The sequence below is a fragment of the Pseudophryne corroboree genome, chromosome 5 (genome assembly GCF_028390025.1).
Source record: "Pseudophryne corroboree isolate aPseCor3 chromosome 5, aPseCor3.hap2, whole genome shotgun sequence".
In the NCBI taxonomy this organism is placed as follows: Eukaryota; Metazoa; Chordata; class Amphibia; order Anura; family Myobatrachidae; genus Pseudophryne; species Pseudophryne corroboree.
This window is the reverse complement of record NC_086448.1, coordinates 835,194,693-835,214,020: the sequence shown is the minus strand read 5'-3', so window position 1 is coordinate 835,214,020 and position 19,328 is coordinate 835,194,693. Positions and strand designations below refer to the sequence as shown.

General features: G+C 49.2%; 1 protein-coding gene across 11 annotated transcripts in view; it reads right to left on the bottom strand.

Annotated features, from left to right (window-relative positions):
• Positions 1–19,328, bottom strand: part of MAP4 (microtubule associated protein 4) — a 205,132-nt gene that overhangs the window by 84,829 nt on the left and 100,975 nt on the right. For all 11 annotated transcript variants that reach the window (XM_063924569.1, XM_063924564.1, XM_063924566.1 and 8 more), the window contains exons 5-9: positions 8,857–8,973; positions 8,113–8,190; positions 7,636–7,725; positions 1,482–1,613; positions 522–653 (exon numbers count right to left, since the gene is read on the bottom strand). In XM_063924569.1, coding sequence (XP_063780639.1) covers positions 522–653; positions 1,482–1,613; positions 7,636–7,725; positions 8,113–8,190; positions 8,857–8,973 — 549 coding nt within the window. The remainder of the gene's footprint in view (positions 1–521; positions 654–1,481; positions 1,614–7,635; positions 7,726–8,112; positions 8,191–8,856; positions 8,974–19,328) is intronic.

Here is a 19,328-nt window from a genome sequence, read left to right as displayed (position 1 = left end):
GAAATTCCTGGTGCCAATTTGGACTGAACAATTAAATGGGAATTCAAGGGTTCTGTTGGCGGCCAATAAACTAATACGCACTAATATATGTTTGCGCCTTGGCTGAAGTCAGACAACTCTCTGGTTTTACACTTCTTTGTACATATCTTTAAAATGCTTCAGAGTGCCCCCTGCAAAGACACATTCCTGTCACTAAGCTGCACCCCCTAGTGATGAACGCGGACCCACCGTCATCACACTACGCTCATGCAGGCGAGTGGACACTATCCATGGCAGGTTTTATACTGGGATTAAAATAATTTCTAGCAAACAATACAAAAGACCTGGAAAACAAAGAGGAAGAAATGACCCCCCCCCCCCCCCCCATATTATCAATGTATACCAGGCGGTGAATACAATGTCCTCTTATGTACAGATGGAGAGTAAGTCCGCCAACACGAGGGCCTATAGGGTAGCACCTACAATGAAGGGGGGCCCGATGTTATTTATAATAAGAGAAGTCCACCACTGGTGCCCCTTACCAGCTTCATGGTCCGCCAGATACTGGCTATCCAATCCGGGGAAAAGATGGCTTTCTTCCGGCGGCTGAAGGCCCGGATCGGGAGCAGGTTCAAATAGTAATTCCTCAGGATTCAGCGAGTGATCTCCATGTTCTGAAATTCATGTATAAACATTATTAAATAGGTCTCAGCCCGGATTCGCCAGCCAGTTCCCTAGTAGCTGGGTAACCATGAGATGCCTACCTCCGTATTACACTAACAGGAGCCAGGATATTTGTGAAAGTACAAAAATGTAAAAAAAAAGAAAAAAAAAAAAAAGTACATAAAACTGTACTTGCAAAATCCCTAAAATCCGATAGGGGCAAACACAGTGCCGGGGAGGAACAAGCAGCCAGACAGCTTTACTAGCTGTGGCTGGAAAAATACTAAGATCCCTCTGCCCAAATCTCCATGAGGTTACGGATGACTGATCAATCCGGCGGAGAGAGAAAAGTTACGCCGGGCTCGTGAGTCAGCAATTTCTCCTCCAGTCATCTCCGCAAAACAAAAAATCAAAGAAAGCAGAGGGAGAAGCTGCTGGCAAATTAGACCCAGCTTCCTCAGCTATCCTGAGAGCACACAGGAGGAGTCTGCTGCCGGAATGTGAATGAGACGCTGGGACAGCTGCATGGAGGGAGCTATAATACTACACATGACCAGGCAACTGAGGAACGATCGCTATGCGAGGACTAACGCCGGGATCTGATCACTGCAGCAGAGCAGGGGAATGCACAAGGGTTGTATCTAACTTGTATTCAGGACAGCCCTATGTTACTTGTGGGAAAACTGATCTGCAGTGAGAGATCGGACCGCAACCTCCGCTCTCTGCGGCTATTGCAAGGGGAGGGGGGGGGGGGGGGGGGTGATTCCAGGCCAAACATGCAGCATCTCACGTGTCTGCCGACAATACAGGTCACACGCACGGAGTTTCCGCGGCCTCACCTGGGGTGTTGTGGGAGCCGAGCGCAAGCTGCTCCTCCGCCGTCGGCTGCCATATGTCCAAAGTGGAGTCACTCTGAGGCACTTGAAATGGGAGTTTCGCAGAGTCATCGCTCGGAGTCTCACCAAAGGTCTCTTTAGAAATATACAAAAAAAAAATAAAATAAGATTTTACTCACCGGTAAATCTATTTCTCGTAGTCCGTAGTGGATGCTGGGGACTCCGTAAGGACCATGGGGAATAGCGGCTCCGCAGGAGACTGGGCACAGCTAAGAAAGATTTAGTATTACCTGGTGTGCACTGGCTCCTCCCACTAAGACCCTCCTCCAGACTTCAGTAAGGATACTGTGCCCGGAAGAGCTGACACAATAAGGAAGGATTTTGAATCCCGGGGAAGACTCATACCAGCCACACCAATCACACCGTATAACTCGTGATAATATACCCAGTTAACAGTATGAACACAACAGAGCCTCTCAAAGGATGGCTCAACAATAACCCTTGTAGTTAACAATAACTATATACAAGTATTGCAGACAGTCCGCACTTGGGACGGGCGCCCAGCATCCACTACGGACTACGAGAAATAGATTTACCGGTGAGTAAAATCTTATTTTCTCTGACGTCCTAGTGGATGCTGGGGACTCCGTAAGGACCATGGGGATTATACCAAAGCTCCCAAACGGGCGGGAGAGTGCGGATGACTCTGCAGCACCGAATGAGAGAACTCAAGGTCCTCCTCAGCCGGGGTATCAAATTTGTAGAATTTTGCAAACGTGTTTGCCCCTGACCAAGTAGCAGCTCGGCAAAGTTGTAAAGCCGAGACCCCTCGGGCAGCCGCCCAAGAAGAGCCCACTTTCCTCGTGGAATGGGCTTTTACAGATTTAGGCTGCGGCAGGCCAGCCACCGAATGCGCAAGCTGAATTGTGCTACAAATCCAGCGAGCAATAGTCTGCTTTGAAGCAGGAGCACCCATCTTGTTTGGTGCATACAGGATAAATAGCGAGTCAGTCTTCCTGACTCCAGCCGTCCTGGAAACATAAATTTTCAAGGCCCTGACTACGTCCAGTAGTCAGTCCTCCAAGTCCCTAGTAGCCGCAGCTCCACGATAGGTTGGTTCAAGTGAAAAGCTGATAGCACCTTAGGAAGAAACTGGGGACGAGTCCTCAATTCTGCCCTATCCATATGGAAAATCAAATAGGGGCTTTTACATGACAAAGCCGCCAATTCTGACACACGCCTTGCCGAAGCCAAGGCCAAAAGCATGACCACTTTGAGATATTTTAAATCCACGGTTTTGAGTGGCTCAAACCAATGTGACTTTAGGAAACCCAACACCACGTTGAGGTCCCACGGTGCCACTGGAGGCACAAAAGGAGGCTGAATATGCAGCACTCCCTTGACAAATGTCTGAACTTCAGGCAGTGAAGCCAGTTCTTTTTGGAAGAAAATCGACAGAGCCGAAATCTGGACCTTAATGGAACCCAGTTTTAGGCCCATAGTCACCCCTGACTGTAGGAAGTGCAGAAATCGACCTAGCTGGAATTCCTCCGTTGGGGCCTTCCTGGCCTCACACCACGCAACATATTTACGCCATATGCGGTGATAATGTTGTACGGTTACATCTTTTCTAGCTTTAATAAGCGTAGGAATGACTTCCTCCGGAATACCCTTTTCTTTTAGGATCCGGTGTTCAACCGCCATGCCGTTAAACGCAGCCGCGGTAAGTCTTGGAACAGACAGGGCCCCTGCAGCAGCAGGTCCTGTCTGAGCGGCAGAGGCCATGGGTCCTCTGAGATTAATTCTTGAAGTTCCGGGTACCAAGACCTTCTTGGCCAATCTGGAACAATGAGAATAGTTCTTACTCCTCTTTTCTTTATTATCCTCAGTACCTTGGGTATGAGAGGAAGAGGAGGGAACACATAAACCGACCGGTACACCACGGTGTCACTAGAGCGTCCACAGCTATCGCCTGAGGGTCTCTTGACCTGGCGCAATATTTTTCTAGCTTTTTGTTTAAGCGGGACGCCATCATGTCCACCTGTGGCTTTTCCCAACGGTTTACAATCAGTTGGAAGACTTCTGGATGAAGTCCCCACTCTCCCGGGTGGAGGTCGTGCCTGCTGAGGAAGTCTGCTTCCCAGTTGTCCACTCCCGGAATGAACACTGCTGACAGTGCTAACACGTGATTTTCCGCCCATCGGAGAATCCTTGTGGCTTCTGCCATCGCCGTCCTGCTTCTTGTGCCGCCCTGTCGATTTACATGGGCGACTGCCGTGATGTTGTCTGACTGGATCAGAACCGGCTGGTTTTGAAGCAGGGGCTTTGCTTGACTTAGGGCATTGTAAATGGCCCTCAGTTCCAGAACATTTATGTGTAGGGAAGTCTCCTGACTTGACCAAAGTCCTTAGAAGTTTCTGCCCCGTGTGACTGCACCCCAGCCCCGAAGGCTGGCATCCGTGGTCACCAGGACCCAGTCCTGTATGCCGAATCTGCGGCCCTCTCTGAGATGAGCACTCTGCAGCCACCACAGCAGAGACACCCTGGTCCTTGGAGACAGGGTTATCAACCGATGCATTTAAAGATGCGATCCGGACCATTGGTCCAACAGGTCCCACTGAAAGGTTCTGGCATGGAACCTGCCGAATGGAATCGCTTCGTAGGAAGCTACCATCTTTCCCAGGACTCGCGTGCAATGATGCACCGACACCTGTTTTGGTTTCAGGAGGCCTCTCACTAGAGATGACAGCTCCCTGGCTTTCTCCTCTGGGAGAAACACTTTTTTCTGGACTGTGTCCAGAATCATCCCCAGGAACAGTAGACATGTCGCCGGAACCAGCTGAGACTTTGGAATATTCAGAATCCAACCGTGCTGGTGTAGCACCTCCTGAGATAATGCTACGCCGACCAACAACTGCTCTCTGGACCTCGCCCTTATCAGGAGATCGTCCAAGTATGGGATAATTAAAACTCCCTTTTTCCGAAGGAGTATCATCATTTCGGCCATTACCTTGGTAAATACCCTCGGTGCCGTGGACAGGCCGAACGGCAACGTCTGGAATTGGTAATGACAATCCTGTACCACAAATCTGAGGTACTCCTGGTGAGGATGGTAAATGGGGACATGTAGGTAAGCATCCTTGATGTCCAGAGATACCATGTAATCTCCCTCCTCCACGCTTGCAATAACCGCCCTGAGCGATTCCATCTTGAACTTGAATTTTCTTAAATATGTGTTCAAGGATTTCAAATTTAAAATAGGTCTCACCGAACCGTCCGGTTTCGGTACCACAAACATTGTGGAATAGTAACCCAGTCCTTGTTGAAGTAGGGGCACCTTGACTATCACCTGCTGGGAATACAGCTTGTGAATTGCCTCTAACACAGCCTCCCTTTCTGAAGGAGTCGTTGGTAAGGCAGATTTGAGGAAACGGCGGGGGGGGGGGGGGGGGGATGTCTCGAATTCCAGCCTGTACCACTGAGATACCACTTGAAGGATCCAGGGATCTACCTGTGAGCGAGCCCACTGATTGCTGAAGTTTTTGAGATGGCCCCCCACCGTACCTGGCTCCGCCTGCTGAGCCCCAGCATCATGCGGCGGACTTAGCAGAAGAAGCGGGGGAGGACTTTTGTTCCTGGGAAGTGGCTGTATGCTGCAGCTTTTTTCCCCTACCTCTGCTTCTGGGCAGAAAGGACGCGCCTCTACCTAGTCTGCTCTTTTGGGGGCGAAAGGACTGCACCTGATAATACGGTGCTCTCTTTGGTTGTGAGGGGACATGTGGCAAAAATGCTGACTTCCCAGCTGTTGCTGTGGACACTAAGTCTGAAAGACCATCCCCGAACAACTCCTCACCCTTATAAGGCAAAACTTCCATGTGCCTTTTAGAATCTGCATCACCTGTCCACTGCCGGGTCCATAACCCTCTCCTGACACAAATGGACAGTGCACTTATTTTTGATGCCAGCCGGCAAATATCCCTCTGTGCATCTCTTATGTAGAAGACAGCGTCTTTAATATGCTCTACGTTTAGCAATATAGTGTCCCTGTCTAGGGTGTCAATGTTTTCTGACAGGGAGTCTGACCATGCAGCTGCAGCACTGCACATCCATGCTGAGGCAATAGCTGGTCTCAGTATAATACCAGTGTGTGTATATATAGCTTTCTGGAGAGCCTCCTGCTTTCTGTCAGCAGGTTCCTTTAGGGCGGCCGTATCCTGGGACGGCAGTGCCACCTTTTTTGATAAGCGCGTAAGTACTTTATCCACCCTAGGGGGTGTTTCCCAACGTGACCTATCCTCTGGCGGGAAAGGGTACGCCATTAGTAATTTTTTTGAAATTACCAATTTTTTATCGGGGGAAGCCCACGCTAGTTCACACACTTCATTCAATTCTTCAGAAGGGGGAAAAACTACTGGTAGTTTTTTCTCCCCAAACATAATACCCTTTTTTGTGGTACCTGGGGTCACCTCAGAAATGTGTAACACATTTTTCATTGCCTCAATCATATAACGAGTGGCCCTATTGGACATTACATTAGTCTCTTCGTCGTCGACACTGGTATCAGTATCCGTGTCGACATCTGTGTCTGCCATCTGAGGTAGCGGGCGTTTTAGAGCCCCTGATGACTTTTGATCCGTCTGGGCAGGCACGGGCTGAGAAGCCGGCTGCCCCGCATTTGGCATGTCGTCAAATTTTTTATGTAAGGAGTCGACACTCTTGCGTAATTCCTTCCACAAGTCCATCCACTCCGGTGTCTGCCCCGCAGGGGGTGACAACACATTTATAGGCACCTGCTCCTCCTCCACATAAGTCTCCTCATCAAACATGTCGACACAGCCGTACCGACACACCGCACACACACAGGGAATGCTCTGACAGAAGACAGGACCCCACAAAGCCCTTCGGGGAGACAGAGAGAGAGTATACCAGCACACACCAGAGCGCTATATAAATCAGGGATTAACTAAATTATATCCCCTTATAGCTGCTATATGTATATTGCGCCTAAATTTAGTGCCCCCCCCTCTCTTTTTTACCCTTTTCTGTAGTGTAGACTACAGGGGAGAGCCAGGGAGCTTCCTTCCAGCGGAGCTGTGAGGGAGAAATGGCGCCAGTGTGCTGAGGGAGATAGCTCCGCCCCTTTTTCGGGGGGACTTTTCTCCCACTTTTTTATGGATTCTGGCAGGGGTATTTATCACATATATAGCCTCTGGGGCTATATATTGTGATATATTTGCCAGCCAAGGTGTATTTATTGCTTCTCAGGGCGCCCCCCCCCAGCGCCCTGCACCCTCAGTGACCGGAGTGTGAAGTGTGTATGAGGAGCAATGGCGCACAGCTGCAGTGCTGTGCGCTACCTTGGTGAAGACTGATGTCTTCTGCCGCCGATTTTCCGGATTCTTCTTGCTCCTGGCTCTGTAAGGGGGCCGGCGGCGCAGCTCCGGGACCGAACACCAATGGCCGGTTCCATGCGGTCGATCCCTCTGGAGCTAATGGTGTCCAGTAGCCTAAGAAGCCCAAGCTACCACCAGTTAGGTAGGTTCGCTTCTTCTCCCCTTAGTCCCTCGCTGCAGCGAGTCTGTTGCCAGCAGATCTCACTGTAAAATAAAAAACCTAAAATATACTTTCTCTCTAGGAGCTCAGGAGAGCCCTAGTGTGCATCCAGCTCAGCCGGGCACAGGATTCTAACTGAAGTCTGGAGGAGGGTCATAGTGGGAGGATCCAGTGCACACCAGGTAGTCCTAAATCTTTCTTAGCTGTGCCCAGTCTCCTGCGGAGCCGCTATTCCCCATGGTCCTTACGGAGTCCCCAGCATCCACTAGGACGACAGAGAAACAATCAGTAACAGGGGGGGGCGTGTTCTACTGCATATCCAGTCACACAAATAAGAGCTGCTGTACACATATTAAAGGGGGGAGTTCAATTACATACAACATAGGGGTATTTGGACACTACACCCTAACATCGTGCATTTAGCCTCAACCCCCCCCCCCCCCTCCCCTCCCAAAAGAACGCCTAACAGTCACAGGAGATCACATGTAATTGAATTGACCCCATAGAGTACGGACGAGCTTGAAGCGCCAACATGTTAATCCGCACCGCCAGGAGACGACACCGAACGAGGCACCGCGGCCGCACTGTTACTCCGTTCTCATACCTGTTCTCTCAGAAGAGTCTCCGCTCTGCAGGTCCGTCTTCGAGTAAGAATCAGTCAGCCAGCCCTCATCAAATGCTCCTTGGAATGATTCTGTGTGAATTGATAAAAGGTGTACAATCACAATGAATGGAATCCCCAGACAGAGATCCCCCCCCCGTGATATCAATAAATACACAAGATGTGCGAGACAATAGTAAAGGATAATACAGAACACACAGTATTCACAGCAATCTCTCCCAGTAGCGTATATTGTTTATTAACATTTACCTTATTAGCACGCTCATATTACGCTGCACTGTACATCATCATCAGAGACCCTGGTCAAATGCACAAAGCAACCCGACCATCTATCGCAAAATGCACCCAAACCCCCCCACACTGCACTCTACTTCCCATAGCATAAATCCTAGAAACCCCTCCATAGTCACGCAGTGTCAGGAATGAAGCGAAGGGATAACACAAGGGGGGGGCACCCACCTGCCCGGTTCAGGGGCTCACTTTGTACATGAGGCAGAGAGTCCGTGAAGCCCAGGAGACAAGCTTCTTGTAGGTCACCTAATTAGGGGAGAGAGAAGGACTAGATGTTATCATGACATTACAGTAACAGGGCAGCCATGTTATACCACCTGACCCGGTAAATAGTCAGCACCAGGCAGCGGTACATTATACAAAGCACGAGAGACTGGAGAGGAGGAATAAGGTCTCTTGAGGTATATAAAGATGTCCGCATGGATTTACCCTATAATATAACGTCGTACTAGCAGTGTGGTTTCCCGGGGAAACGCAGAATCTGCAGTCTAGGAGCGTATAGTATCTGCAGAGCCCAAAGTCGTGGCCAGTGCATCCCCCGCCGCACATGCGAGGGGGACACTATTTCCAACGGTAGCGGTGCGTTGCATTAGAATAAAACATACTTGAACGGATTTAAGAGTAGTGCAAATTTGTAATATGTGCATTTTATTCCCCCTGGTGGGAGGCGCTGTACACTGCGCCACGGCCACGCTGGAATGCGACGGAGCCGGCTTGACAACTGGACACCCCCCGCTTTCCGACATACGCTCAGTCCCCCTCTATCTAGCTGCACTGAGAAGTAGAACAGGGCCACGCCATGATTTACTGCCGGCATCTGCTGCTCTCTTGGACTGGAATGACAAATGAGCTGTCAGAATTCTCTGCAGCTGAGCCACGGTTATTTATAGAGTTTGGGTGAGGGACACGTACCGGGGCGCTGCTCCGTCTCTCTGAAGTGCTCTGTGAAGGCAGGACGCGTGTGCACATCACGGGGAGGGTGGCGCAGATCTGCCAAGACGTCTTCATCACGCTCTGATCCAAATGGATCTGAAATGAAGCAAAGTAATGTTATTCTTCCTGTAACGGAGAGACGGACTAGTGCTGCTGGGGAAAACATACACCGTACAACATGTAGACTTGTGTTTTATGATGGAGTATGAGAAGCCGCACTGCTGCGCACAGCTAAACACATACTAATCACAGGAAAACCGGGGGATCAGAATTACAGGCCAAGGTCAACCGAACAGGTTACACAACCTGCCACGTGACTCGCCACGCAAATCAGCTGTTGGTGAGCAGTCATTCACGGGTGGCGGTGTCCTGCCACGTGGGTCAGCAGTCACTGACAGCCCGCCACTATTCCCCGGTGCTTGCCACGTAATAAGCCACGGCTCAGCTGCCATTCACAGGGCCTGCCGTGCAATCAGCCGCAGCTCAGTCATTCAATTGGCCTGCCACGTGGGTCAGCTGCCATTCACCGGGAATGCCATGTAATCAGCCGTGGCTCAGTCATTCAGTTGGCCTGCCACGTGGGCCAGCTGCCACTCACCGGGAATGCCATGTAATCAGCCGTGGCTCAGCAGTCATTCACTGGTTAGGCCTGTTTTATTACATAGAAAATGGGATATATAACCGCTTACTGGGAGTGTACCAGATTACACATCCACACAAGCACGGCGCATTATATACATATTATCTATACGCAGGTCTTTCAAGCTTGCGCAAACAGTGCAGGCAGTGACCTAACAGGATAACGGCGTGTGTTTTTCGGACCACATACTAAGTTAAACTGCATCAGCCCCTTGACATTTGCAGGACAATTCTATTTGCTATTTATCCCCAACTGATCTATGGCTGGCCACATATGAATCTCCCAGCGTGGCACTGCCGGCTGGAGAACGAGAGCGCGCACGTCAGCCAGGATTACAGGAGACCTCTGTATAGTGACAGCCTCCTCATTATAGTGCATCTCACACGGTGACATTACCGCTTTCTGATGTTTATGATGAAAGAACATTGTGTGTACTGATCGGCGTGCCAGAGACAGAAAGCGCAATCCTCAGCCTGATGACAAAGCACAACCACAGCCCCCCCCCCCCCTTCCCGCCATCAAGGGATTACGGCATATAATGCTCAATTCCAATACTAACAGATTTCAAAGGCAGAGAGGCTTTTCCCCTTTAATCATAAGTGTGTATCACTGCACTGTCAGACTATGACCTACTTAGAGCCTGGGAGCAGCCTGTACTTTCCGCTTATATAAGAGGTGGAAACTCTGCAAGTATCGCTCCCTATTATCCAGTCTCATCCATTTACATTCAGCGGTGCTGAGTGTTCGGGAAGCGGCTCTTAATGAGCGCCGGGGATACTTCATGCATCACTTGCTAAACTACCAAGAGGCTGACTAAAGTAGAAGCTATTTCTATGCACATCAGCCAAAAAAAGTTCCGTCCTTGTCCAACAGACTGGACTAAAAGTACAACTTCAGCGAGAAGCCACGGCCACGCGGGTACAACGTCACGTGGACAAAAACAAACAGGACACCTTATTAGAACTGCGCAGAATATGGAGTAATTAGAATTAGTGCGCTTTCATTGGGATGAGAATAACGCGTTGCACGACGGGTCCTTAATTAGATTTTCAACTGGCTCCCACTCTTTGTATTGGCTGCTCCTGTTTGTCATAACTCTAATATAAAGCAGGTTCCAAACTGGGTCCCCCTTGGTACGGTGTGCTCTTGGTTGGTGCTCCAGGACCAATCTGAATTATTTATGGTCTATGTAATAGGCCAAACCAGTGCTGGCGGCTGCCAATCACAAACCGAAGCGCATCCTGTCCCTCCCCACATAACTCACCCTCAGGATGACAGAAACACATTTTACTTCATTGAATTTTTGGGGGGAATTTCACAATAACATGCTTTTGGCCTAGGGGGTGACACTCTAGGACGCAGTGATTCAGAAAAGTTTGGGAACCATTGATATAAACTAAGTATCCGTGAATACTGATGTCCAGTGATGCGCTGTGTAATATGCAGACACTATATGTAGACACTATATAAAAGGGGATATGGTTCTTAGGTCAACCTTACTTCGGTCGACACGAGTTTCACATTTATTTTTTTTACTTTTATCATAATTTCCGATCCACGTGGACTATGATTGGGAATAGTAACCTGAAAGCGAGGTCGCACGGTGAATAATGGGGGTTCCCGGTCACTTCACGGAAAAAGACAAATAGTGGTCGACCTAAATAGACCCATTCCATATAAAAGTAGACACAAGGCTATGTATTAAGCTGAATATCATGTACAGAATAACTGGAGTCTTAGGTTAAACGCTCTGCAGTTCATTTTTGCATTAGGAGGGAGGAGCTTCCCCAGCAGAGCGGAGTGACTGACAGTCCGCCAGACATGCAATGTACAAATACACAGCCTGGATTGGTGGATGAATACACAGGGGTGTGGCTAGCCGTGTCACAGCACCTGCATCTTGCCACCTGTATAACACCTTGGGGGTCATTCCGAGTTGTTCGCTCGCTAGCAGTTTTTTAGCAGCCGTGCAAACGCTATGCCGCCGCCCACTGGGAGTGTATTTTATCTTAGCAGAAGTGCGAACGCTTGTATCAGAGCGGCTACAAAGTTTTTTTGTGCAGTTTCAGAGTAGCTCAATACCTACTCAGCTCTTGCGATCACTTCAGACTGTTCAGTTCCTGTTTTGACATCACACACCCGCCTTGCGTTTGCCCAGCCACGCCTGCGTTTTCCCTGGCACGCCTGCGTTTTTCCAAACATTCCCTGAAAACGGTCAGTTGACACCCAGAAACGCCCACTTCATGTCAATCACTCCGCAGCCAGCAGTGCGACTGAAAAGCTTCGCTAGACCCTGTGCGAATCTACTATTTTTTAGCCTGATCGCTGCGAACAAATGCAGCTAGCGATCAACGCGGAATGACCCTCATTATGCAAGAAGTGCCTCAGCAGTCTGAAATAGAGGGGAGGGGGATAATAGCGCTGCAACGGACAACACTGAACAGTGTTTTTACCTTTTGCCCCTCCATATTTGAAAACTATGCAGATTAATAGGGACAGAGATTTAACACGATGGCGACTGCACCAAAAACGCCAGCCGTCATTCTAAGACACGCAGCAGAGCCTCTGCAGGTTCCTTCAGCAACGTTTATTAATGATCACTTAGGAGGAAAGAACACTGGCATTATGTGTGCGCAGCAGTGACAGCAGAGCCTAGGATTTACATAAGAGAATTCGGCCCGCAGGATGAATTAGACACAAGAGAATTACTGTTTACCGGCAGCTTTCTCTAGGAAGGAATTAACATGATTGCATCGCACGTACATCACTCCCTCTTTGGAAATGGAGTCAAATATCTAAAGAAACGATGCTGCATAGATATTGGTGGTTAGCACAGCAGTCTCCCATTACTAGGTCTGTACTGCCATTCCCAACACCGCTCTATGTGTGGAGTTTGTATGTTCTCCCCATTTCCAAGGGATTCCCCTGGGTGCTTCAGTTTACTCCCACATCCAAAGCATACTGTTAGAATAACTGTCTTCTGACACAAGTGGACTGTAGCGCACGGTGCGCAAATTAGACTGTAAGCTCAAATGAGGCAGGAATGGGTGACAGGAAGGTGCCTGAAACATGCAAGTTACTCTTAGATCAGTTCTTACGGTGCATGGCTTTACTGATGGCTGTACAGTGTATGGGGAGTATCACTGTTCTATAGCAGAAGACCTGAGATGGCAGCTCCCAACAGCTCACAGTAACAGCAGCCCGTCAGTGTGAGACGCCTGCCACGGCGAGTTGCTGCTGCAGCAGCTGTACAGCGTATGACCCGTCTCTGTTCTCCAGTCTCCCAGAATAACTGCGCTGCTGGCAGGACGCTCACAGTCAGCAATGTCACATTTGGTTACTGGCAGCAGAGTTCCAGCCTCGTCTAGACACAATATGCCGCATTTCACGTCTGCTTCACGGAGGGTTTGTGCAGTATATGCTGGATCAAGCCAGGCTGCCCAGAATAATCTAGGTGCTGACCCATTAGTCACTGGTCAGTAATAGTCACGTACGGACAAGGAGACCCCTCGTTTCCATATTAGGAATATATCAGAAGGTCGGCAGAAAATGGGGGAACCTTTAATACATAAAACCCGTTCTACAGACCATCATCGACCAGTCTGTCCCAAAGCTGGTCCTCAAGGCGCACTACCAGGTTTCCAGGATAGCCAAACTTCAGCACAGGGGACTTAATTAGGGGACTTAATTAGTACTGTAATTATTTTGATTATTTTATTTATTACCAGTTATTTATATAGCGCACACATATTCCGCTGCGCTGTACAGAGAATATTTGGCCATTCACATCAGTCCCTGCACCAGTGGAGCTTACACTCTATTACATGTACACACAGACACATTCACACTAGGGTTAATTTTGTTGGAAGCCAATTAACCTGCCAGTATATTTTTGGATTGTGGGAGGAAACCGGAGTACCCGGAGGAAACCCACGCAAGTACGGGGAGTATATACAAACTCCACACAGTTAGGGCCATGGTGGGAATCGAACTCATGAACTTAGTGCTGTGAGACAGTAATGCTAACCATTACACCATCTGTACTGCCCGTATCCACCTGTGCTCAAGCAGGGCTAGCACTAAGACCTGGACTGTTCATGATGCTTTGAGGACCAAGGTTGGGAAACACTGACCTGCGCTATACTAGACCCATGGGGCTTGCGGCTGCATAGAGCGCGTCTGCTGGGCGGCCTTTACTGCATTGTCACATCTCTCCTCACTCCAACACATACGTATGTATTAAAGCACAAATTCCCTGAGTGCGGCAGATCTCCATGATACACGAGGGGATAAGAATACAGTATAATTACCATGACAACCAGAGCGGCACGCTCTGCACTCGCCTGTCAGATGTAATCAGGGCATATACCCGTCCTCCTGCCTGTGCAGTCAGAGAGAGGAGCTCCGTTACCACACATATGTATACAGCGATCATTCTAGTACCCTGCATCCAATCAGCGAGGGGGGCAGATTTTCATTTTGAAGGGTAAAATATTATACGTGACGCATCGATACAATAGGGATACTTTAGGTCTAAAATTTTGGCCTTCAAAATGGAAAACTGCCCTCACCCACCGATTAGGTGCTAGAATGAACAATATATACACAGTGTTCTCCCCAGGAATTATTTGTCTGGTGGTCCTCCTGGCAAAACTCCCCTGCCACCCTGCGGTGTGACTCGTCCGAAAGTCGCATCATACCGACTTCAGCGCAGCGAGACTTTCGGCCACGTCACAGTGGTGGACGGCATCAGGCTGGAGGGTAGAGATCCCTCCGCTGAATAAAAGGAAGGGCGCGCTGACTGGAGGGTACAATGAAGAGTGGTCCTCCTGCACTCTCTTGTGTGTTTGTTACTGGGGGCACTCTCTGTAGACAGGAAGTGGGGGCAGTATTGGGAGCGGTTTAAAAATTTCTGAAAGGCCCCCACCTGGCTACGTATTGATGCCAATATACATACACATTAAATAAAGCCCCCAAACCTGCCTCACAATCCAGACACTTCGCACAAGTTACCTGGGTATAGCTGCAGAACCCGAACCTCGGCCTGGATACTCCCATCCCATGCCTTTTATTTGCAGCTGTTGACATGACGTTCACAACTAATGCAGACACATCTTGCAGATAACACGGCATGTCTGGCTGTAGGTACAGCTGACCCGCAAACCGCCGACAATGATGTCACAGCTGGGCGCTGTGAGGTCTGGCCAGACATATTGAGTGGCCGACTGATCAGTCGGCATAGTGTGTACTAGGCCTCAAACAAGTTTGTCAAAGACTCAGATTTTCTGACCAGGGTGTCTAGAAAATATCTATAGATCAGATTACCCACTGCCAACATGTAGAAGACGGTATATACAGGGCAGCATGTCATTTCCATGTCCGCAGACACAGAACGTCCCCAGGTTTAAAGTGTCAACAGTCTGAATGCTGGCATGTCCATAATGTTGACATGCATGTCGACACTATAGACCTATAATGGTTAGGGGGCAAGGCTGCAGTTAAAATCATTGACATAACATCCCAAATTCAGGGGAGAACACTCATACAAGCTCCACACAGACAGGGCTTGGTTGGAATTGTACCCAGGACAGACCTCAGTGCGAAGAGTTAGCAATGTTAACCACTGCACCGCCATGCCGCACAGCGTGTACTTCAGTATGAATCCCCAGCACCACAGAGTGCGGTGTAACTTGTTAGGACTCCGGATGAGCAATATACACCGTATTGTCAGATGTATTCCGGTGACCTACAAATAAAAGCTAAACTCTAATCCGACCCCCGCCTGTCCTGCGTTGAACCCAGCTTCCAGATTCACGGCTCTGCTAACCCAGTGGTTCCCTTATTCAGTTCTCAAGGCACCCCAAACAGGCCAGGTTTTAAGGATATCCATTGCTGAGCACAGATGGTTAAATCAAATGGACTGCGGTACTTATTAAGTCACAAGTGCCCAAGCATGGTTATCCTTAAAACCTGGACAGGTAGGCAGCCTTCAGGATAGAGTTTCGGAACCCTTGTGCTAACCAGTTGTCCTGATCCAAAGCAAGCACTTAGGATGAACCATCCATGGTCCTAGGTAAAGAGGCGCTGCAAAAGCTACATAACCAGAAATAAGCTGTTCCAGGTGCCAAGGAAGGAGCCTAGCACTCTCAGTGATACAAGCGGGGACAGGCCAGTGACAGAAGGTTACCAATGACAGAAGGATTCTCAGAACAAGTGGTAAAACCAAAACCAAACTGTGGAGACAGGACAGGGTGGCGGAGCAGTTTAGGTCGGGTTACTGGCGTCCGCACAGAAATTAGAATAATGCAGAAATATTCTGCTGCCTCCCACCCCAAGCTACTGGAAAAATGCCCCTCTATAAAGTAGATCTATTCAGGCTAAACTGATCAGACCGTTACATAGACCATAGGTTCTCCAACTTGGACCTCAAACCATTCATGTTTTCCAGGTATCTTCAGACTCCCAAGCAAAATAACTTGTTCCATCTTTAAGAGAGTCAGAGTAATGAATGAACCTGTGCCCCTACTGAGTGACGTGGAAAACATGACCTGTGTGGGGTCCTGGGAACAGAGTTTTAGGACCTCTGACCTAGACTCTTCTCGATATTACGATGTCTCAAGGAACCCATTTCCAGAATGTGCTTCTGATGAGACCTCTACTTTTGCCCCCTATAACCAATGTGGCGTGGCCCCTACACATGACCGTGTCCTTGCGTGGCTGCAGCCACTTAGCAGAGTAAGGGGGGTATTCAATGGTTTGAAAAGTCAGTTGGGTGTGTTTTTTCCTATATAATAGACAGGATAAAACAGACACCCATCCGACTTTCCAAATAATTGAATTCCCCCAAGAATGTGAGCAGGGAACAGGCGCCCGGATGGGTTATACACTAAGCCTACAAGGATTCCAGTTACAGAACAAAGCAAAATCATGCCAACAGGCGGTAATACAACAGGTAAGGAGCAGGGTCAGCGGATGTGATCACCTCTACACTTCGTGCCGCCACTGGTCAGTAAGCATAAGCTTCTCACAGGAAACATAGTATATAAGCATTATACTAACAGTACGATACAGGCTCGTTATACAACGCTGCTGACTATGGTGCAGCTGAAACCTCATTCTCTCCGCATGCAGCTAGGATGCAAACACGAGACCTAGTCACTTCCTCAATACACCCGCCAATCACCCCCACCAGCGCCAGCCCCTGCAGGATAGCCAGACGTCTTTAGGAGCCACCTACATACAGTAATCAGTGTAATTTAGCACATGGCTATCCAGCAGTTACAGCACAAACTGCAAAGCAACGGACAGGCCTGTGACCCCATACATATACAGTATACGGGCACAGGGACTATACATAGAGACAACACCTACCTATAGATCATCAATAATCCTGGTGTGATCTCTAGTGCTGGGCCTCAATAGCAGATTCAGGCCAGGATGACGAAAATTGAGCCCCACCTGTAGGCTCTCCTGGTCAGGGATACAAGGGCAGTGTCCTCTCCTAATACTGACTGTAATTCACAACTAAACATACATCTGTGATGACTTCTCCATACAACATGGATTTTTAAACTTCATAATACATAACCTTAGACTTCATGGTCATTAGCACCAGTAGGGTAAGCGTGCCGGCACTGTGACAGCTACAGGTAGGGGATCTGATACCCCACAGACATTGCATGACCAGAAGTATGTGGACACTAGTTAGCGTATATTTAGTCATGTCAGCCTCACACATCACTAGCCAATGCATAACCTCCAGCCAGACAACCGCCATAGTGACCCATCACTAGCCGGTGTACAACCACCAGCCAGGCAAACTCCACACTGACCCATCGCTAGCTGGTGTACAACCTCCATCTGGGTGATTCATAGTGACCCATCGCTAGCCGATGCATAACCTCCAGCCACACAACCGCCATAGTGACCATCGCTAGCCGATGCATAACCTCCAGCCACACAACAGCCATAGTGACCATCGCTAGCCGATGCATAACCTCCAGCCACACAACCGCCATAGTGACCATCGCTAGCCGATGCATAACCTCCAGCCACACAACCGCCATAGTGACCATCGCTAGCCGATGCATAACCTCCAGCCAGACAACCGCCATAGTGACCCATCACTAGCCGGTGTACAACCTCCAGCCAGGCAATCTCTATATTGACCCACCACTAGCCGGTGCACAACTTCCAGCTGGGCGATCTCCATTGTCACACATCGCTAGCCGATGCACAACCTCCAGCTGGACAACCTCCATAATGACCCATCACAAGCTGGTGTACAACCTCCAGCTAGACGACCTCCATAGTGACCCATCACTAGCCGGTGTACAACCTCCAGCTGGACGACCTCCATAGTGACCCATCACTAGCCGGTGTACAACCTCCAGCTGGACGACCTCCATAGTGACCCATCACTAGCCGGTGTACAACCTCCAGCTGGACGACCTCCATAGTGACCCATCACTAGCGGTGCACAACTTCCAGCTGGGCGATCTCCATTGTCACACATTGCTAGCCAGCATATAACCTCCATCTGGGTTACAAGTCTGACCTTATCGCCCCCACATCAGCGCCCGGCCTTACTAATGATCTTGTGGCTGAATGGACGCCTATCGTCGCAGACAGTAACCCTTCTCAGAAGACAGGAGGCTGTTCCAGGTAAGGGGGCAGGAACACATGCCATAGTTATGCTCATGGCACTGCAAGCAGCACATAAGGACAACCGAACGTCACACCCATGTGTAGTGTAGTGCTACACGCATCAGGATACACGAATAATGCAGAGTCTAGGTCATTGTCACGGGTTATGGATTATTCTATGAAGTCAGCTACAATATAACCAGACATCCTATGAATGGATTTTTGAGCCAAGTTACCGTGCGAGGTCTGAAGTGGCCACTGCATTAGAGAAACTGCTATATACAGATTTCCCGGAGAATACACATGTATTACAGTGCATGTGAACATATGGGGAAAGAACAACAAAACGTTGAAACTCCGTAGCTGTCAATTCAGGAGCCATGCCGCTTACACCGCCCAGGATTTGTTCTACAATATGCCAATCACCAAAGGTCATTTTGCAGGGGGCATATTTACCTGCATCCACCCACCAGCCACCAGACCACTAGGGACTCGCGTACAGTCCACCAACAGCCACGTCACTAGGGCACTCGCCCAACGTCCCCTAGCCACCACATCAACGGACTCTCCAATAGTCCACCAGCCACTAGGGGACTCGCCCACGTCCATCAAACGCCATGCCTGAGGGAGCCGTAAGTGCATGGACGAGGGTATGACCCACGATGGCAGGTAACGGCCTGACTGAAGTCATTCTATCAGGGCCAATAAAAGCCCATCCTGATTTTACAATGACTTGCAGCAACCACAGAAGCAGCACACCCCAATTCCAGACGACCGATAGGGAGTCTTACTGTATATCTGCTCTTATGTTCTACTCTTTCATGCTGAACCCACGCATATATCAAGGACACTGCCTCAGCCTTCTAGAAATCTTACATACAAACATTAAGGGCAACATCAAATGCTATAAGTAAGATGGCCAAGCGCTGACACGTACAGTGTATAACGCGACACATTTATCCTCAAGGCCGTATCCACAGACAGATCTGCTGACACACGTTCTGCTAAAAGTCTCATCACGAAGACAATTTAGCGGCATAAACCTCACAGGCCGCCGTGAGAGAGAACCAGTCTCATACGCTCACATCAAACGCCTGGCCGGATGCGTTAGAGAACGGCATTACCTGTCGCCCTGCAGATCCCTAACATTACCTACGTCAGACAT